Source organism: Pungitius pungitius, chromosome 17, assembly GCF_949316345.1.
Source record: "Pungitius pungitius chromosome 17, fPunPun2.1, whole genome shotgun sequence".
Lineage (NCBI taxonomy): Eukaryota > Metazoa > Chordata > Actinopteri > Perciformes > Gasterosteidae > Pungitius > Pungitius pungitius.
The window spans coordinates 14,673,000-14,694,948 of record NC_084916.1 but is presented as its reverse complement, the minus strand read 5'-3'; the positions used below and the strand labels follow the sequence as shown (position 1 = coordinate 14,694,948).

Genomic DNA, 21,949 nt, shown 5'->3' with positions numbered 1-21,949 from the left:
TTCTTCACTGTAAACTTTATTATAATGGCGTCCAACCTAAACGGAAATCCATATTCACACACATTTAGCTTAAGTTTTATGATATTAATATGTGTATGCTGTTTTTGCTAAGTGTACTTTATCCAGTGTGCTTTATCCAGTATGATTTATTAGATTCATTTGTTAACCGTCTCTTAATCTGCTCAATCCACTACTGATGCAAAATCTACTAACATGCTCAAACGCACATGTTCATTTGTGTGTGGAGATAATATCCATATATCTCCAATTTCTGTGATACAAAGTGAAGAAATGGATTCTTCAGCTGTCAACGCCATGAAAAAAAGAGGGCCGGACGGTGTGGGCGTGGATGACGTGACTCTGGTTAAACGGCTATGGTTTGCTCTCCAGGTGGGGGAGCAGCCGCTACCCTCCTGCGAAGTGCGCATGCGCAGCATTATTTAATCTCCTTACAGAGTTGAACGTACAACACCTTTTGACAGCAAAGTATTAACGGACATTTAAATACAACATTAGCCGGCCGCCCCTCGCTTTTTGTTGTTCGGTTTATGCGATGCTCGCTTGCTTCGTCTTTTCATCCGCTTCAGAAAGTTACTTTTGCTACTTTATTTTGGTCAAAAGGTAACGTTAGTTAGTGAAGCTAACGTTAGTTCCGCCTTGTCCCCCCCTCCCTCCTCCCCACCCCTTCTGATGGACAGCGGCGACAAGTGTCAAAAGTAATCAGGGACGAGAGACAACGAGATACAGGGGGGGAAAAAAATACTTCTCCTGCCGTTTGTATAAACTTCCACGCCAGGTATCCACGGTGAAGGTGAGTAGCCTCCAACAGCCACAATACACCCGCCTCTATGCCTCTATGAACGACGAGCTCGAGCTAATTTGCGTTAGCCAACTATGCTAACGCCAGAGTAACAGGGAAGGGAGCTACCTGTTGCCGGCTCGAGCTTACTTTTAGCTAGCAGCAGACACGGATTAGCATTATGGCTGTGCCGTTTGTAATGCCTCTATATTTAGCTCACACGTCTAGTTTGGGTCGGCCGGTTAGAAGGGAGGGATGCGCCGGGACACCGACACTCGGACTGCGGGTTCTTTCATAACTTTATGTCATCCGCTGCTACCTGTAACGTTGTACCTGTCCGCAGTTAGCTTGTTGATGTTAAATGATACGTAACGACTAGTCTGGATACATTGAAGAATTAACGGTTTGTCTTAGTGGACGTCAGTTGGCTGCACTTACGATCCGCGTGACTGTATTTAACTGATTTATTTGACGTTTCGTACTCTCCGTGTAGCAAGGTTACCTCTGTATATGAGGCGTAACCGTAAACTCGGTCCCCCGGACCTTTTTGAGAGTGCCGCCTGCCTCGTTACACAACGGTGGCTTCAGGTGTGAATTATTTTGGCTGCAGAGGATGCAACTTGCGCGCGCCCCCCTCCCCACCCCCAATGTGAAGCATTCCTTTCCCAGTCCAGGCTGCTTGTTCCAACAGGCTCCCAGTGCTTTTAGTACTGACTGAAAGCACCAAAAATATGCCCTACAGGACACACCAAAGAGGGAAGACAAAAGGGATCTGCGGCTATTTGTTCTAGATAGGCAGCATTGTATTGGGGTCAGCCACGTCAGTGTGCTTTGTATGCAGGCAGTGGGTTGTTGCATCTGAGGGGGATAACGCCTGACTAACCCGAGCGAAAGAGGTGCTTGTACATTTCGTTCCTATCTAATTGGTTGCAAAAATGTTTTTTTTTTTTTTCGGGAGGAGGTTGAGAAATGAATGTGATGGGGGCATGATGCAGCCGGGCTATTGGCATTTGTTTTCAGAGGAATCAGCTGGTGGGAAATGGGCACCTACTCGTGGCCCGCACAAGTGTAATCTTGTTTGCAATAACACGTCTATGGAAGCTCTCCAACCTGCCGGAGGCCATTTGTACCTCTGCAGAGTAGGCAGGGTAAACGCTCCTGTTCAGTTTGTCTGTTAGTGAGGACGTGTCTCAAAAAGTTTAATATTTTTATGCAAAACGTTTTGTATAAGCAGCCTTTTTGCCAAGATCAACGTTTTATTTTGCATATCCAGGAATTATTTTGTATTTCATATTGTAGGATAGGGTTATTTTGTATTTCATATTGTAGGATAGGGCTATAATTTTTCTCCTGTATTACTGTCATAAAGAAGAATCTGTCAACTCATTAGGATGACTATATCTGAAACTTCTCCATTTTGTGGTATTGTGCTTCCTCTTCGAGGCATACCCTGATTTCTAAGACATGTTGAGATTGGCCGCAAACTATGAAAGTGTCTGCATTTGGCAAAGCAAGCTGCTATGGTCCGGAGAGTGGGAATCGATAGAAAATGAATGTGCTCGTATCATTTGTTTTGAGCTTTTCAATCTTGTTCGTCTGTGTGAGACTTTCATAACCAGATCCCGTTATCAGTTAGCGGTCATTGACATTGAAGCAGCTCTCTTCTAAACAAACTCCGGCTTGGTTGTTCATTCAGTGACTGCGAAATTCTGCAGAATGAACCTGGTCTCGTGGCTGATTATACTCCACTCGGCTCTGCAGGGCTCCATTCTTTTATCCAGTGACGTGGGAGTTTACAGTGAACAAACAAGATTGTGTGAAATTGAACTACCAATGCTGTGCAAACAGAGCACATCTGATTTTAAACACTTTCTTTTCAAATGCATTATATCTATCAAATACCTTTCAAAGTGCATCATTGAGACACTCCAAGTTAGGGTTTGTCATGAAACTGCATGATGATTTCATTCAAATATACATTAACATGGTTTGTTTACTAATTGGATTATTTTAAAATAGCTTAAATTGTTTTATATTGATGTAAATAAACACTGTATCCAGGAAAAAATGATGTTACCTCTCTCACCATGATCAGATATTGCCATAATAAAATAAACTAATGCAGAATATCCTGATCATTTCTAGTGTATGTCACATTCTTTTAGCTCCATGTGCCACTAAACAACTTCAGAAATGCTAGCAACCGGCCTCCATGTCTCTCTCTATTCAACCTTGAAAGAGGACGTACACTTGAACTCAATTGAAAATACTGCAATATCAGCTGATCCTGTTACCAAACCGGATAATCCAGAAATATTGTTCTTCAAATTGTGCATGGTGTTGTCTAATTTATGAGACACTTTATGTGGGTGTGATTTCACCACAGACAAGGAAGGAATGGCTTGAGACGAGACTTGGGACAACGTGGTACCTCCTCCTTGACCTTTGGATCCCGTGTTAAATGATCACGAGACAAGGTGTGCACCTGTGTGGCCCTTATCTATGTTCACACGGTGTTCTGAGGGCTTCGGCATTACAATGCGGGGCCTGAGAACCCTGGCTGTGCTGCTCTATTTTACCAGCTTTAGTGCACACAGAGCGGTGCACATTACCCCACCTCTGTGTTTGCGTGGCTGCCGGTCTGCTCCAGCTACATGTCGTCTGGGCCCGGCGCAGCAGGAGGACATCCGAGAACAGAATTGGGTTGCAGTGGTGCTGAACTTCATCTAGTGAATTATTCGTGAGTTCAAGTTTGTTTCAACTTCTCACTCTTTACAGACAGGTTGCCAGCAATGGATAGTGTTTTTTATTTTATTTTACATGTTCGTTTATCTTTTAGCCACAGTGCTAAACATTTCATTTCATGCCTCAGAGAGAGGGAGAGAGAGAGCAGGGTTAACTACAGTAACTAACTAACTAACTAGCTAGCTGTGGGTGGCAATCAGTTAATTTAAATGTCAGCTAAAAAGCTCCAATCAACAGCGTATTTTGTCTCGCCTGAATATTATGAACCAGTTGGCGTCTTGCTTCGTTTGCTCTCTTTTGTATAACTAAAATAATGTCAACAAAACTTGGGCATTTTAACGGTAGTCGGCTCAACATCGTGCTATATAATTGAATCTTGCTTGTTTTATTTCCAGCTGTAGACAATTATTCCGTTGGACATCTGAGGGAAGACCTCAGTGTAGTATTCAGCAGTGACCTACGCACAAGCGCAGTAGAAGCTATCATTTTGAAAGGGAGCATTGGAAGTGATTTACTCTACAGTACTGTACAGACATGTAGTCCTGCCTGCAACTGTTGAGCATGTGTTGTGTGTGTGCACTGTATGCAAAGACTTGTCGAACCGGTCGGACTGAACCAAATGCAGGCACACGGTTATTTCTGCTCTTGAGAAAGGTGACTCGCACAATTAAACTATTTTTACACAATGTAATGATGTACTCTGATTGTCACTGTTGAGACAATGAGGTGTGCTACAATCCAAGAAATTGCCGTCCAATAAAACTAATCTAATAAACTGAACATGAAAAAGTCACACAAGGAAGGAAGTTGCCTATTTGTCCTGGTGTCATAGTACCTGTTTGTTTGTATATTTTTCAGGTGTGCGTTATCACCTTGCGGGTTCCCTGCCGGAACCTCTAATGAAAGCTAAATTTCACGTACAGCGTTAATAGGGACGATTATGTCCTCCGTAGAAGTAAGTTTGTGTAACTAAACAGCGTATTATAGCTCAGATCAGAGAATTCTTGCCTAGGCTCTCCCTTTTTATGCTGCAGTGTACACATTGTGCAGCCTGTTCAGTCACTTTCGAGGGGCTTTTGACATTCCAAAGTTCAGCCCGTGGCAGCTGTTGGAACCGTCTCCGTGCGGGATGTAGCCGCACCTGACAACTCCGACCAATTACAGGCAGCGCCGTTATTTGAGTCAAAGTTGCTGCGTGGGTGACTGGAAGAAACCTGATCATTGCATCACTTTGTTCCAACGAGCAACCTGGTGTATGGACTTCTATAATATAAAAAAGGGCTTCTAATTATTCGCAATTGTGGTGGATTTTAGGTTTCTTTAAGTCACAAAGAAACCACTTAACTTAGGTTTGATGAAATGATCTTTTATTTCAGTGCAGTGTTTGTACCTTTTTTGTTATTTTTTGAAATAAACTGTTTTCAGAGTTCACACTGACAGTGTCAAAGAAGCTCAAATACACAACCCTGTATTCAAATCAAGTGTAAAATTATTGTTATTTAAAATATTTTAATTATTTATTTGTTTATTTGTTTCAGAAGCTACTGCTGAGTTTGGAACACTGTGATGGAAAATCCTGGTAAGCTTTTTAATAATTTTTTATATATATGCTTTATCAAATGGTGTAATTTATTTTATTGTGCCGTTAGCATGCCAATGCCAGCAGATTATAAACCTGTTTATTTTTTTGAAAGGAGGTTTTGATTTGGGTGCGTATTTGTGCTCTAGTGAGACTGGCGTTATCTCATCGATAGTATCGTGATGACAGAAAGTGGTGAGTCAACAAACTCAGTGTTTGGTTATGAATTTGAGCATGAAGGGGTTGGCCTTGTGTGACTCATTGTTCCGTTGACACTGCAGCTCTCTTGATTGGCTCTCCCACAGAGGACACACCTGTAGGTTGGCAGAGGTGACGGTTTCTCTCGCTGTCACTCGCGGCCTTGTGTCTATTTAACTTTTTTTGTCCTCGACTGAAGAACCTCGGCGTTAACCGTACACACTCCTGCAACCACAGCGTCTTCTATTGTGTGGGCTGAGCAGTAGCAGTGTATTTATTAGTGGGAATATACCAAGGATGGCTGTTCAGTCTGAATTTATTCGTGAGTAAACCTGCTTTTTATCTGATGTCATGCTGTTAATGCTGAAGAGATATCTTTCTCACCTCATTCAAACCTTTTTTTGACTGACGAAATAGTCTTTGCTGAAATAATATTCATACAACTATTGTGACAGTATTTATATATGATTGTTTTTGTCTCATTGAAAGTCTCTACTGGAGAGAGCAACTCTCCATTTTTTATTGGCAGCTGCGTCATGGCAGGTTAAGGAAGCCTGATCTACTTGTCCCGGCCTCGTTGTCCAAGCATAACAAATCAATTATACGTCCACTTTTTCTTAAAGCGATGTGCTTCACACAAGACAACACGGCTCACGGAAATTGGAGCTAATGGGCAGGGTGGTTTAGCGTGTTTGCTTGCGTTACATTGTATTAGCGTTTGGCTGTTTTGGAGTTGTCATTATATTTGTGAGTCATGGCTTTGTTCAGCTGGGCTTAGTGTTTATATGTTACAAGCCTGAAAAAAACAAACTTGTTTGTCCCCATCTGCTGTAGCTCTTTGAATACAGTGAGGAGGATTTCAGTGTCACAATTAGTCATACCTCTTGTGATCCCTCTCTGTTTACTTCTCATTTCCGTCCTCTACTGAAAGCTTTTACCTGCATTCCTCACATTCCGGGGTCAATGTGCTGTAGCTTGCCTCGGGCACTAGATGGAGCAACAGTGATGTGAGTTACATTTTATGAGATCACCTTCTCGTGACGGATTTAATTTCACACCTGACCAAGCCGCTTTCTATTCTTGCCACACTTTTTTTAATTCCAAACTTTAAATCTCATGTTCTAATTAGTAGCTGCATTACTTTTTTTTGTTTTTTTGTTTAGGAAATATAAACCTCAGCTCTCAACAGGTTACTACACTGGTTTATCTTTTGAGTAAACTTGGTAAAATGATCAGTCTTATTAGCAGTTGAATTGAAGGTTAACATCCTTTTTGTGTTTACATTTGTAACTCAAGCCTTCATGGAGGACCTCCTCTTACTCCCACACACTGATTACACAGAGACTTCATCGCGCAGAGCTCTAATAGAAATGTGCAGACACGTTCTGGCCTTTTGTCTGCTCGGGTTGTTGGTACGTCTTTAGAACTCTGTTTTGAGATGCTATCAGATGTGTTTCTAAAATATTAAGGGGTGTTACCAGTACTGTTCTTTTTATATTTATAGTCCTCATTTTTAAAGATACAGCTCAACATTGTTGTCATAACCCAAATGGTTACCTGGTTCTGTTGTGAAACAGCGTTGCTAATATCTACCAGATGTGTCATCAGTTGGCATTTCATAGCTTGACCGTACAAACGGTGGAGAGCCATCAGACACCAGCGCCGTGTCACTTCCTCATCTCCGGCTTTGAGCTCTACCTCAGCTCGACTCCCCTTCCACCTCTCGAGTTACCTCACCCCGCGCAGTCCGCCCTTCGCCCTTGGGGGAGTATTGTTTCGTCTGTTTGGGAAAGGTAGCTAGCAGGGAGGCCCCACTGCATTGCAAATCTCTCGAAGCTCATCCGGCCAAACCTCCAAGCTCGCCTGCCCGTGAACTTTGCCCCTGAAAAATCTGCTCTCTGGAATGAAAGGCATCTGCCGGATTACCATATTGGCGTACCTTATTTATGGAGTCAGAGCTACATGAAGGAAGGGACCGAGGAGCCGAGCAAGTGTGTTTGCGTTTTTAAAGGGAAAGAAGGAGGGAGGAAGCAGGGGGAGAGACCAAATCAGACAGGCTGAAGGAAGGAGGAGGAGGGGGGGGAGCGAGACCGTAAGAGACAAGAGTAACCAAACGACACGGGTGAGCAGTCAGGACGGTGTTGAGTTACAGGAGCTCCATGCCTGGTTGAGGGAGAGCGAGGCGGCGTTAGGTTTTTCCTCTCCCGCCTCTGGCCCCCGGGGGGAGGCAGGGCCCCGGCAGGCCGGCGGGCTGGTGACGGGAGTCGCAGCATGGGAAACAGTGCTGGCACTGAGACTGTGGCCCAGCAACCGGGCCCACGCAACACGGGTGAGTCAAAGGGCAGCGGTTCGCCGTGACCGTGGTAGAGCCGTCTAACGTTAGGACGCCTGCCGCGTTTGGGGAAGATCCGCCAAGGGGGATTCTCTGCTGAGGTGGGGTGGTGTTTTTTTTTTTTTATTCTCCCCTCTTGATGAAAGCAGAGAGAAACTGGAAGGCGACAGGCACAGACGGGTATAGAAGAATGCGTGCAGATGGAATGTGGCGATTGTGAAATGTACAAACCGCACAAACACCTCTCTGTCTGCACTCTGCGCTCCTCCTCACCGCGGACGCTCTTTTTCCAGAGAAAACCAGATTTGGGGATACAAGGCACCACCTGACACCAGCCCTCGGCCATGTGGTGGTGTGTTTTGAATTCTAATTACGTATTTGGCTTCTCAAGTCCTTTTTGCAGTCCACAGGTATAAAGCGAACCATGAAGCCCCCGTCTTTCCGGCAGTGCTTATACCAGCCTTAAACTTTCCGAGCCTTTGCTGTCAAAAGGAGGATCCTCTTTCATGTGCTATTTACACACCCACAAATCATCTCTTGATTATACAGTTGGTAGCTATTTAAGCAACTGTAACACAGGCCCCCTCTCTGCTCTGCATAACATCTTCTTTGTCTTAAAAGTGATGACATTGAGCTTTTAATCTCTATGACTAATATTTGCTTTATATGTTACGGGGGGGGGGGGGGGGGGCTTCTGTTGAAACACTTAACTTTTTCTAAACAAGCAACATCCTCTTTGCTGATTATTTGCTCTCCGCACGGAATGCATTTCAGCCTCTGGCATACTATTCTGTTTAGTCAGTGTCATGTGATTGGCATGAGTCATACGGACGGCTTGACCCGAGGACTGACTGTATTGCATCAGTGCAGAGTGGTTAGTGCACGTTTCATGCCTGTGGGGAGTCGTCCTCTAGATTTGAGCGGTTGAACATTTACAGAAGCCTGTTACTGCTTTCAAGGTTTTGATGAATCGAGCTTCCCTTTTTTAGTCACTTTATAGATTGCATACCTGACACCAAGATGTTAGACTTTCACCGCCTCTGTCAGGGTTTGTCACCTTTTTCTATTCTCCGGTGGTTCTGTGTAAAGCTGCAGTCGGATATTGTCGTGCTCCACCGTGCAGGGCGTCGCACTCCGCTTCGGACAACTAGTTTTTCCCCCCCCAGTTCACTTCAACACCTCCCCACCCGCTGGAGTCAGTGTCCGAAATAGCTGTGGGGGCCGGCACACTGCACAGAGTTCACTGACCTCTTTTTGCACATGCATTCAAAGGCCTGCTTTGCTTCATACGGTGGTTGGATACTAAGACTTTATGGAGCAGCAGTTGGTCATACGCGGTCGCATGCCATTTAACAAGCCCTTCGATGTGCAATTAAATGAGTGTATCGTGGCAAAAACTATTTTTACATCCTTGTGAATGCTCTCGAAGATACATGTATGCCATATGTGTGTACACGTACAAACTGCTCACACGTCAGAGTTAACAGGCACATTCGTAGCAAAAGAAAAGTAGAACCTAATCTGACCTGCTGTTCAGAAGCTTTGACATTGTTATTGATTGTGTGTAGACAAAGGGACCATTGTAGAGACGGTCAAGGCTGAAGAGTACGCATCTATCTGCCCAGGCATGAGATACAAGATACAGGGTTGCAATGCAATAGTTTGGAAATGCCTCACAACATGTTAGGCTAGTCTGCCCGTTGATGGGTGTTGTGCTCCAGCCAAACAGCCATTGCCGTGGTAGCAGAGTCAAACTGTTTACTTGACCCTGATAAAGTACAGATGTCTGCTGCTCCCTCTGACAGAAAACATGCATCCTATCTGGAACTTCTTCATAAAACTGGGTGAGAGAGCAGGCGCGCTAATCTATTTTTTCACCTCCGTTAACATTGAGAGCATTCAATAACTCCAAAAAAGCTGCCACTGAAAAGTGCAAATGTCTGGTAATCCTGTAACGATTGTGCTTCTTCACGGGTTTGTTGGGTTCGCCTCCTCCATCTCTGCCCAAATCACGTTACCTTGCAATGCAGCTGAATTTTGAGTGTGTTTAGTATTGTTTAGGATCCGAAGTGTTGACTAAAATGTATCCGATCTAATGTGTCAGTAATAAAAGAAGGAATGTCAAAAGACGCTCAACTGGTTAGATGAAGAGATGCATGAAAGCAACTTACTGCGATTGCAATTAGGGCTCTGATATTATCACACATGTAGAAAAGTGTCTGTCTTTTTTTTTTCTTTTGGCAGTTTGATCTTAAACGTAAAGAAATGAATGAAAAGAAACAACAAACTTGGACATCTGCACTGCCTGCTCTTTTGCTCCTGGTCGATAGAGTCAGTTATTAATAAATGCCTTAATCATTAACACCTCTCTTCCACGAGCACCCCTGATACTTGCTACATTTGTCCCTGACCTTCAAAAAACAACCCAGATTGTAAACGATACAAACTTATTTTAAATTCCTCGCTGAAGCATGTGTGACAACCAGTCGTGTTACCACGTCAGATGTTTGTTCAGCTGGAATCAGTAATGCGTTTTATGGATGGAAACCATCTTGTTTCTTCACCTTATTTTATCTTCATTTCTCATATCTCGCCTCTACCGAGCCCATTTAGCTCCACTGTGTTTGTGTGTGATTCAAAACTGGTTTCATACAACTTTTAATTGATAGCAAGAAATTTGGACAAATTATATATATCTGTGTCCCTATAGCATATGTCACCTTCACACGATCATATAAGGCTCTACTGGGTACATTAGATGCTTCATGCAGGTTCCCTCCTGCCTTTGCAGGCAGATGTTTGCGGTGTGACTCATCACTTGAACCTCTTTAATGGCGGCTTTTCACCCAGCTCCTGCTGTCTTTTCAATTGCATCAGAACAAACAGGAATATACTGCTCACGTCTTAAGTTTTGACACTGCTTTGTAATGGTTTTTAAAGAGATGGTGAACCTGACTCATGTAGAGGCTTTTCCACCTTCCTTTTGGAGCCAATCCCCTTTGTGGCAGATTTATCATTAATTCACACGGCCGTGTAGATAATACCAGCAGAAGCAGTGCCAATATCTCACCGCCTGGCTCTCAGATGCCGGCTGTGGCAGCCAAGCCAGTGAGTGGGATTTGGACCAGCCTTGTTCCGTTGTGCCCTATTTATTTTTTTATTATGGCAGATGATTGAAGCGGCAGCTTGGAGCAGAGCTCTGGCACAAGGCGGGACACGCATACCTGATCAGGATTCTAAATATGTCTGCTGCAGCCATGAGAGAGGGGGGCTGTTTTTCTACTTTAGATTGTCCCTGGATTCTCACTGTTTAGGATGCTCCTTCTGTATTTTCCGGATGTGGGCATTTGACGAGGTTGAAGAATTCCACTCTGCCATATTAGTGATTAGAGGCTTGCCAAGAATTCTGTGCTAAGCCTAAACAATCTTTGTTTGCCAGCTGGGACTTACCGGTTACGTTCACACAAACACAATGGACAGTTGTTTTAGAACACATGACTATACTAAATGTTTGATCATTGTTGCAATGTTGTTCAGTCGTAGCCTTTTTAAACGTTTAACTGATGTGCTACTGCTGGTGAAGTGCGTATTGATCTTTCTGTGTGTTAAACAGCATTAAATGACTTTCTGGGGAGAAATCCAGACCTTCTCCAAAAATCTTAAAAGCTTAACATTTTGTAACACCTCCTTACATATTTGTGTCGCCTTCTGTCCCTTTCATGCAGACGATGAGGTTGACCTGCAGCACAGCACCACAGGAGGCGAAGAAGGAAGCTCTGGTGGGGGAACACCTCCGACCAAACGTAAAGGCAAGTTCTCCAAGATGGGGAATATCTTCAAGCCCTGGAAATGGAGGAAGAAAAAGCCAAGTGAGAAGTTTGCCGAAACGTCGATAGGTACGTTGGATACATGGGCTTCTTATTGTTGTTAGTTATGTGCGCTACTTTAATCTAATTTCTTTGTATATTTTTTGTTTCCTTTTTTTTCAGTCTTGGAAAGAAGAATTTCTGTTCGAAAAAGTCGCCAAGAGTTGATTGCCAGAGGCGTTTTAAAGGATGACCCAGAAAATGGTAGGTCCGACTTAAGTCGTTATTATTTATCTGTTGAATATTCAACAGATTTTCACTAACTGTGTTTCCCCGCTTGCGTTTTCACGGGTCAGAGAGCAGCAGCAACGACGTGAACCACTCCAAAGCTGCGCCGGTGAAGAATGGGCATCCCGTGGACGCGGACAGGACGTCTGAGCCGGTGCGAGTGTCTCGAGGGGAATCCGACCTCAAGGGGAACGCCCTCAGGCCGCCCCAAGTGGACGAGCGTCGAGGCCGGGCGCCGTCAGACGCCTCCCGCAGTAACCGGGCGCCGCTGGACGTGGACTCCCACGCGCGGCTCTCCGCGGACCTGGACAAACGGAGCCGCCTCCCGTCAGACGTTGATAAGAGGGCGGGATCGTTGCCCCGAGGGCCGCCGCAGGACGACCGATACCGCAGAGAAGAGAAGCAGCGGGACGACAGGGAGGACAGAGGAAGAAAGACCAAGGAGGACTTGGACAGAAAAGACTTGCGAGAGGAAAAGGAACGGGACGGGGGAGTCGAGCGCAGGGACAGGCGAGAGTGGAAGGATGACAGAGCGGAGAGAGACAATAGGGAAAGGAGAGACCGCGAGGAGAGGGAAAGGAAGGACCGGGACGAGAGGGAAAGGAAGGACCGCGACGAGAGGGAGCGCCGAGACCGGGACGAAAAGGAGCGCAGGGAGCGGGACGATCGAGAGCGGAGGGATGACCGGGACAAAGATAAGGATCGGCGGGTCGAGAGGGACAGGAGAGAGAACAGAGAACCAGAAGACAGGGAGAGGCAAGACGACCGAGACAGGCGAGACGACCGAGAGAGAAGAGACGAAAAGGACAGACATGACGACTGGGCCAAGAGGAACGAAAGAGAGCGGCGCGAGAAGAGGGAGGAGAAGGAGAGGAGGGAAAAGCCGGAGCCTCAGCGGCCCGCAGACGAGCCGCGGCCAAACGGCAGGCCCGTCCCCGAGGTGGACTTGCGCCCCCCCCTCCAGAAGTCCTCCTCAGAGGACAACAAGAAGGCTCGCCCAGCCTCCGAGGCCGACAAGAGCACGACTCTGCCCAGATACAGCCAGGCTACAGAGTTCAGAGACCGCTCAGGTAACCGTGGGCTGTTTTTTTTTAAATTTAACTCTCCTCTTAATAAAGTAGATTAGCCCAAACTTTCATGCCTTAAATGCTTGTTGGTAGGATCATGCTTCAGCCTGGAGTTTGAGGTTTGTCTTTGTTGTACTGTGTATTGTTTATGCCTCAGTAGAGAAAGCATTTCTGTTATTTATATTGTGTCTTTTTTTGGTTCTGCAAACAATTTTCCCAGGAAATCTTCAATGAATGTTTTGCTCTGCTGAAATGCCAGCATGTGTGCTAACCAAAGTCTCCTGATAGTGCCGTAACTGCACTTTAAGTAAATCATTGAACTGCATTTCTTCATGAAGCCAACTAGCTTAATCTGACTGGCGCTCTGATACTGCGGAAACAGCTGCTCCCGCATGGATTTTACATTTAGATTTTCCTCCGTGTCTGCCGTGTGCGGACTAGAATTTTGTCTGATTCACATTACCTCTAGTAACATTAACCACACGGTTCACCAAGTATCTTCTTCTCTTAACATTTCATTGCAGCTTTGTGTTTAACGTAGAGAAACCTTTTTTTGTTGTGACGTTCCCTCTAATGATGCGTGTGCCCCCTCCATAGAGTCCGTTGGCGTCCGCTTCGCCCCTGAACCTCGTCCACCAAAAGACCCTCAGCATGAACCCCCATCAAGCAAACTGGCGCTGCAACCCCCTAAATTTCTTACTCCTGCTGCTCCCACCGATTCTGGCAAGAGTTCGGCCCCCTCTTCTTCGTCTTCGTCTATGTCCTCCTCGTCCTCTTCTTCGTCCTCTGTTGCCGTGGCTGTGGCGAAGCCCCCAAGGACAGTCTCCCTCATACTTGAGGACCTATCTCGACCAGCTTCTTCGGCGGACTCCGACCTGCCGCCGCCAGTCCCCCCGCACGCCAAGCAGCCCCCCGTCCCGCCTCCCAAACCCAGCAACCGCAACAGCAGCCCTGCCCTGTTTGGTGAGTTTGTTGTTGTGTATTTGTATCTTTCTTCTAATTTGAATTAAAGGACCCATATGCATGGCAAATGCTGGATGTATACACGCCCTCCCCAGAGGGGCCTGCTCCAGCCTCAACCCAGAATACTGCTGCAGTGTTTTCCACTGGTCTAAAAAACATGTATTGGTGGAGGGGGTTGAAGTCCCTGTGAGGCTTGCTGACACCAAGGTAACAGCCTGTCGAACCAGAACCGTGTGAGTTCAAACATGCCGGAGTATGTTGAATGTAGAGGAGGTGAGATCGGAATGACGGTTACCCAAAAACAGGTTGCACCGCACAGTAATTACCAATGTCTCTGACATAAAGGTATTCCATATTCTTTATGAATGTTTTTAATTTCAAACTTCCTTTGGGACTTGAAGTCTACTGTCGTCCAGCCAGTATATCGTCTCCGTACGGAGCGCAAATCTATCCCTTGCCTCCCTCTGAGGCCGTTATCCAGTTTCTGTGTTTACGCCCACTGGTTTCTGGAGAGTTGGACGTGCACCGGCTTGTCTTTGATCAACTCCCATGCGATCCCAGCACATTGTCATGTTCTTTGTCCCACAATGCCACCCGAAGCCCATCCCAGCACTGTCTCTGTGGCGGTGACACATTGTAGAACTATCTGTTGGTTGGAAGGTTTCTAAACATGTGGTACCTCTTTGACCTCTTTGATTTGCAGTCTGCTCGGAGTAGCTTCCAATCTTTGACCCCCTTAGTCAGAGCTAGTTTTATGGAGAGCTTTGTGAAGAAATCCATTGGCTGTATGGATGTTTATGATCATTCATAGGTGTTCCAAATATGTTTAGCTTATTATAAAACGGTGTCACGCTGAGTTTCTAAAACCCCCTCATAGGTGCTCTCTGGTGGAGAAACACGTCAAAATGGCTTGACATTTTCCAGACATAATTTCTGCGGATATCGGCAGATTTATCGAGCTCTCTGGGTTTCCCCAAGATTTGGCCCCTGAACTTCCGTCTTGTGCTCAGTTATTTCTCCATGAAGGTTGTTCTAGAGGATAGGGGGGGGGGGAGGCGTATACTCTTCTGGACAATGTCGACACAACCCCCTCGTGAATTTTTCTCGCCCAGCTTGGAATGTAAACCCGGCCCCGTCCCTGACATCTCCACTCATTTTTGCCAGCTTCCTCCCTGAACAGGGGCTCAAAGGTCAGCCCGCCCCGCCATTGGACAAGCTGGAGGCGCCAGAGCGAGCTGGGCCAGTACCTTTCTCTCCCTGTGAGCCTACCTCATAGAGCCTTGCAGGCCTGCTCAGGTACCCGGCGGGGCCACCAGCGCTCCATCCGTCTTCACAGAGCCTGCATACTGGTTGCATCAATTCACCCCCCACCAGCATATTGAGTGCCCTCACCTCAGTTCTAACATTAACAGTGCGCGCATGTGTATTGCAGTTGTAATTTAACTCTAAATGCTGCATGGAATTAGGATGGGCATTTATTGTGCTTGAGTGCTTGCAATGTGTTAATTGAGCCCGATTGCTTTCACTTCCAGACTGCTGATTCAGTTGTGTGTTAATGGAGGGGGGGGGGGGGTGGGCGTGACCCTCCACTGACACAGAACCAGCTCGGCAGAAACCTCTTTTCTGCACAACTAAAGCAGTCGTTTCCTACAGACTGATCGTGCATCTTGATCGTGTTGTGACGGCAGGTCTTGATTCTGAGCATCATTCTGTGCAACATGTACTGATTTCTGCCGGCGTGTTTTCTTTTCTTTTAACAGCTGAGTTCTCGCAGCCCGGCAGTGGTGTCATCGTAGTGCCAGCACACGCCAAGCGCTCGCCACCAACGCCCCCGAAGAGAATGACCCCTGTCACCAAGCGCCACTCTGATGACCCATCGCCTCCCAACCCGGACCCGAAGCCTCCCACCACGGCCCCGGCGCCCCCTGCTGGCCTTAAAGGAGATGGCGACGCAGCGACGCGCCAAACCTCCGCCGAGCGTCCGGCGTCACCACCAACCCACATACCCCCGTCTCCTCCCAGGGTTCAGTCCCTGCAGCCAGCCAGCAAAGTTCCTTCTGGCCCCGTGCCACCGGTGAAAATCGATCCCCCCAGCCCGACCACCGAGCCTCCCAGCCAGCCCCCGTCCATCCCCCTGCACATCCTGATCCAGAGAGCTCTAAAAAGCCCCCTCCCGGCGCAGCCCAACCCCGACGGCTCCCAGAGGGCCCACTCCCTGCTGTTTGAGCCGCCTCCAGATTTCCTCACCGAGGCAGGGGGGGGGAACTCGCGGCACTCTCTGCCCGTCACCATTGAGCCGCTCAGGCTGTAAGTGCCCCACGTCTTGTGCATCAAATTCTTGTGAATGAGAACAAATTTTTTGTTTTGAAAGAATGGGCTTTCTTAAGTTTAGAACAGCGTTTAAAAGCTCTTCTTTTAAATTTGGTCATTTGGTTAAATTCATATAGACTTTGAGAGTAAGTGTGTCACCGTGAAACTTTCAGTTACTGAATTCAGTACTAAAAGGTTGTCTCAATCCTTTCAGCAATTTAATCTTTTGTTTCTTTAAAACTGCCCTATTGCATACATTTATCACCATTTCTGTGATAATTGAAATGAATAATTGATTAATGAAGAAACAAGTAAATGAAATATGCTTCATGTTTTTTTTTTTTGTTATTTGCTTTTGTTAAACGCCCATGATCTTTGCTCAAATTGGTCAAAGCAGGGGTTCTGGGTAATTTTATGAAAGTACACCCGTTCCAGTGACACAGCACATTTTTCTGAGCTATTCTTAGATGTATCCCAATTGGATTCATTATTTTTTTCTACTTAGAATTGCTCTGCCACAAGTTCATCTTTCTAATTTAAAAAAAGAGACAAGTTCTCAGGTCTCTTGACCTGAAGGAAGTTATTTTCTGCACAGCTACCGGCAGGAGAGCTTCACTCCGCTACCAATTGAAGATTCTGGTTACCCAACGTTATTGCTGATTATTCTCATAGAAAGATAACTGGATCCGAGTGTCGTCGGCTCTCTCACAGCTGCACTTGTTCACAGGCAAGAAGACGACGACTTTGACATTGAGGAGGAGCTGCAGAAGCTTCAACCCAAGAGGCTTCCTCGCCAGCCCAATCTGGAGCCCCGCAGCAGGAGGGGTTTAGTGGGAGACCCCCGAGTCAGTGTCATCCCCGAGGGGGGAGGCCCCGGGGACGGCGAGGATTCAGACTCCGACGGCCCCGTCCTGTACCGCGACGCAGAGGAGGACGAAGAGGACGAGGATGACCCTCCTAGTGAGTTGGTCTTTCTTGTACTGCTACGTGTAAATGAATGCATGTGCCCTGGCTAAAAGGACCACTTAGCTAGTAAGTGGGAGGTATTATTTGTAAAATGGGTCCCTTAAGTCAACACTTGCGTTTGAAGTAAAACTAATATCCGTGTAAGTAAATAAATAAACGTGTCCAATGTGAAACAGGTGGGCTGGCAGGTCGTGTGAAGAGGAAGGACACGTTGGCCTTGAAGCTGGAAAAGCAAGAAAGAGAGGAAAGGGAATCTCAGGAGAACCAGGACAGCATGAGTTGGCAAAACAAGGAGCAGTGGATGACCGTGAGGAACAAGATCGGCACGGCACTGACGAGGTAGATACACACACACATACACATACATATCCTAATACAGATGATTCATATCCTCCCTGTGAAATAGAGCCAGGCAAATAACTTTCATCCATCTGATGCGGTTTGACAGGTTTCATATGTTATTTATAGTGTTATTAATTTAGTTTGAGGCTTGCCCCTCTCATGCCGTTAGTTTGTCTTGGAACTCCCTTCCCAACACAAAATATGCCTTTAGAATATTAGTCAACGGTGTTTTGTGTCTTCAGGCGGCTGAGCCAGAGACCAACAGCGGACGAGTTGGAGCAGAGGAACATTCTTCAAGGTAAGACTCTCCCTGCATCCCTATGTGCACCAATTATTTAAAAAAAGATTATTTTTCTTCTCCTTCCCGCCTCAGGCACATAGTCCGAAAGTACTTTGCGATTCAATATTAGCGGTGATTTTGTTTTATCAAGATAATAGATTTCATGCAGTAATGGTGCTCAAAGGGCCACATATACACACTACATGATTAATCATTATTTGTGGTTAACTTTGTAGGCCCAAATGATCTGTTCTGCTCACTTAACATTCAAATGCGTTTGAATGAACATTTGATCCTGTTTATTTGAAGCGCTTGGTAACATTAGTTTTGATAATAAACAATTACTGTAATTACGGTTGACATAAAGTAGTAATAGGTCAGACTTTATAGTTTTCCCCAACTGGGTTAATTGGCGCTTCTACTGGTCCAGAGAGGCGGTTTGGGGTAACGGTCGTTATTATCAAAATACTTCTCACAATCTGTCAACAAGTTTTGCTCCGCGGCTCATAACCGGCACACTGCGCTCGCCTGTCCTCGTGCGGCCGGGACGGCGATGAAACAAAGCGGCGCCTTGTGCGCGGCATGGCGGCAATCACAGACTCTGTTACAGCGGCTCGGGTGGAATCTACCTGACTGGCTGCAGCGTCTCCTCCTCTCATGGAATGTCTTTCCTCCCTGCAGCCAAGAATGAAGATGACCGGCGAATGGAGCGATCCGAGATCAAACGGAGGCTAACGAGAAAGGTCAGGGTGCAACCAAGTAACCATATCATACATTTGCCTTTTTTTTTTTTTTTAATGAACAATGACCTCACTGCACATGCTCCTGTCCCCTCCGTCTTCAGCTGTCCCAGAGACCCACGGTGGCCGAACTCGAGGAGCGGAAGATCCTGCGTTTCCACGAGGACGTCGAGAGCACCCACGCGCACGACTACGACCGGCGAGCCGATAAACCGTGGACCAAGCTCACTCCTGCTGACAAGGTGACACTCTTCATGCTAACAGGGCGCTGAGCTCGAGCCATTACTGTTTTTTTGTTGTTGTTGTTTTTTACAGCCGAGGATTTGCATTTTCAGTGATGAGGAGAAACCTCGGGAATACAATACAGGCACTGCTTAATGACTAGGCTGAGTATTATTAGCAAGTGGATCACCTGGTCCAGTGAAGCTGAGAAAATATGTAGGAGCAGGAGTTAAATGTATGTTAGAAGGTACCTTTATGTCAAATGAAAAAACACCTCTTTTCAAGTTTTCCCGGGAACATTAACAGACCGCTTTGATCTTTGAGAGACGCTTCCTCAGCTCAAGTGCCGTTTCTTTCATATCTTTCTCTCAGGCTGCCATCCGCAAGGAGCTCAATGAATTCAAGAGCTCTGAGATGGAGGTTCACGAGGAGAGCAGGATCTACACCAGGTCAGGCTCGCATATGCGCACGTCTTGGAGTGTGCGGGCTCTCTAGAATAACCTCTGTACTGTTTTGCTCTTTTTCCACCAGGTTTCATCGGCCTTAGCTCGACAATGCTGACCAGTAGAGCACTTGCACTGGGACTGGCGAGGAGTCTCTCTCCTCACCTGTGAGCCGAGCGCGTGGCCCATTTGGTCCGTTTTTGTTGTTGTTGTTGTTTTGAACGGAGTTGAAAAAAAGCCACAGTTGAACCTCCGGGTGGTTCTCGGATAGGCTCCAGTTTCTCTGGAGTGTGGCATTCAGGGACAGGAGGAGTTAGTTGGTACATCCATAACTGAGGTACCGTGTGCCAACACTGAGGAAGAACCTCGCGCCATCTGCCCGGGGTGGGGTGGGGGGGCTCCGTCAGACTTGGATTGGACCGAAAGGAGAACCGTCACACTGTCCCTCGGGGGAAAGCATTCTCCACATGCCTTCACCCGCCTTTATCTTCTACTTCCACTCTTTGATGCAGCGCATGACTATGCACATAAAAGAGATCACTGTAGTTCCGATGGTAGCACCAAGTCGCTGTGAGCTGCTCTTTATATTTACGCGTTGGTTACTACAAATGTCTACGCCGCAACCCGCCTTACTTATTTAAGGTTCACACAGAATGTGACCGGCTTCCGTACAGCAGTGTGCTTTCTATTTAAGGCTCAGTTGTAGCCCTATTTGATTTGAATCAACGGTTTGAGCCATGTGACCTCCACCGCGCTCATTGGTACCTAAATATTTGAAAGTGTGCATTTTACTGTATTTCATTCATTTAAATGATTCTCATGAAACACGTGTCACTAGAATTTTTCTAATAAGGCACCTTATGTTCTTTAATAGGCTGTGGAGAGAATTAAATAGTTCCGAGCCTATAATTCTGTTTATAAATGAAATATTCAAGCAGGAAAATGTACATATTTTTATTTTCCTGGCTGTTTTATGGTACTTTATATATGCATGTCCATATTTGGCTGCAACTGTATAGATCAATGATGTAGATGTGATAGACTTTATATTGTACATCCACATTAATGCTGACATGTTTTAATTGTAAAGTATTTCTCAAATGTGTTTCCAAGTAGTAATGGTACAAAATGTTTCCCCTTTTTTTGATACGGAGATCTTTAAATCTTTTTTTGCAAAGCACACTGGATAAATGAACAATCCACTTTGGAAATTAAAAAATGATGTGATTTTCATTTCATCATTGTGTGATTTTTTTTTTTTTTTAGCCAGTCTGCCATCTCGTCACCGTCACATATCTGCTGGGAATTATTCATCCGAAAGCCGGATCCCAATTAAATAATCCAGTTTGCGGACACTTAAGTTTCCATTTCTGCAGACTTTGTCCAAGGAAATTACTCTAAATTCATAGCAATACGACGTTAAACGTGCACGTCTTCTTGAGATGACCAGATGAGGGCAGTGTTTTATAAAATGTGCCGAATAGTTCACTGGTCATTGTCAACAGACTACAAAAGTACGTGCACCGAAAAGCGGACCCGTGTATGCTGCTAATACGGAGTTATTTGTCCCTTTTTAGCGCCCCTGTGATGCCGATTAGTAGCAAATGGACATGGGGTGAGTCAACAGGAACAAAGCGATCCGTTCCGACACTGACGGTCAAATGATTATCGGAACAATTAGGCAGTCACCTTTAATCTGATTAATTGTTTTAGTATCCTCCATTTTAGAGCAAGAGTTTAAAATCTATGCGACACACTTAACCAGCATGTGAAATAAAACATTATATAAACATAACCATCACGATGGCTTATGTCGTATCACCTGCAACGTTAAACCAATGCATATATTATCACATTTACAATGTATCCGGTAACATTTAAACTAATTTGTAAATCAAAACCAGATGTTTTTGTATTAATATATCACAAATGCTCCAAAACGCCGCAGTTACTTGCAAACATCACTTTAAATATAAAGACTACGGTTTAAATTTAAAAGTCCTCTCTGGCTGAAAGTCTAATTTTAGAGCCAAATAAAACTTTTTCCATTAAACTGTTGTGGAGCTTTCGGTCACATGACATGGAATCTCTGGGCTCACTTTAAATCTCACCCCCCCGAACCATGGACTCCAGCAGGCTCTGCTTCCAGCTGGTGACGCACCCTCGGCCTGCTTCATCCAGAGGGCTGCAGCCTCAACGGTGGACGTCGCCTCGGACGAGATGACGAGACTTGTTGTTATTCGCCAGGTTGAGCGTTTCTTTTTTCCCGAAACGTACTGAAGACCGACCGTTAAATGGATCGCCTTGAAACTACGTAAATTGCGCTGAGGCGGCGGAATGACCTTGGTGACCCCTGTGACCTTTCATCGAGCGCAATCGGCTGTTCACCATGTCACCTGTTCCTTGATGTATAGCTCAATGTGTTTTAGATGGATTGGCAGAGACTGTTGATCTGACATACAGGGTTGCTGGATTAGCATCTCCTAATAACTTAATCTCTTTTTTTGTTGACATGGTTTTTTTTTTTTTAATCTCAGAGGCTTTTGGCAGGATTTCCATGAAATGTGCTTCACACATTAATAATAATATACAATCAAGCTCAAAGCAAAGTATCAACTTCAAGGCCCATTAACCTGCTCGCTTGTCTACAGATTTTTATTACATTCCTTTTTTTGTGTAAATACACAAACATTCTTATTAAGCCTGTGCTTCGTTCTACATCTGGAGGGCACTACTTCATGATTTGTTTCCACAAAGTATCGAGACACAAAATCAAAACTGAAGAACTCAGTTTCTATTTGCATCAGTGAACCTCAGTAAGAAAAACCGGTGGGTTGTGATATTAGAACGAAACCCGACGTAGATTTAA

General features: G+C 45.6%; 1 protein-coding gene across 5 annotated transcripts; it reads left to right on the top strand.

Annotated features, from left to right (window-relative positions):
• The first annotated feature begins 446 nt into the window (after nt 1-446).
• Nucleotides 447-20,318, top strand: phactr4a (phosphatase and actin regulator 4a). Of its 5 annotated transcripts, none has more exons than XM_037474550.2 (15): nt 447-811; nt 5,083-5,123; nt 11,379-11,549; nt 11,643-11,723; nt 11,816-12,817; nt 13,412-13,777; nt 14,942-15,073; nt 15,538-16,084; nt 16,815-17,047; nt 17,230-17,392; nt 17,638-17,693; nt 18,357-18,418; nt 18,520-18,657; nt 19,010-19,086; nt 19,169-20,318. In XM_037474550.2, exons 2-15 carry the CDS (start codon nt 5,111-5,113, stop codon nt 19,182-19,184), a joined length of 3,057 nt encoding a protein of 1,018 aa, XP_037330447.2. In that variant the 5' UTR covers nt 447-811; nt 5,083-5,110; the 3' UTR covers nt 19,185-20,318. The 5 variants fall into 5 exon arrangements, with proteins under 5 accessions (XP_037330447.2, XP_037330448.2, XP_037330446.2 ...); XM_037474551.2 differs by lacking the exon at nt 447-811 and adding an exon at nt 3,323-3,539; XM_037474549.2 differs by lacking the exons at nt 447-811; nt 5,083-5,123 and adding an exon at nt 5,484-5,643.
• Nucleotides 20,319-21,949: the final 1,631 nt, after the last annotated feature.

What these genes read in the sequence shown, in the direction of transcription:
- phactr4a (XM_037474548.2), top strand. Translation starts at nt 7,593, where the DNA reads ATGGGAAACAGTGCTGGCACTGAGACTGTGGCCCAGCAACCGGGCCCA. An exon ending in CAGCAGCCCTGCCCTGTTTG is followed by an intron (nt 13,778 to 14,941) that starts GTGAGTTTGTTG and finishes CATTTTTGCCAG; the next exon opens with CTTCCTCCCTGAACAGGGGC. An exon ending in GCAGAGGAACATTCTTCAAG is followed by an intron (nt 17,694 to 18,356) that starts GTAAGACTCTCC and finishes TCCTCCCTGCAG; the next exon opens with CCAAGAATGAAGATGACCGG.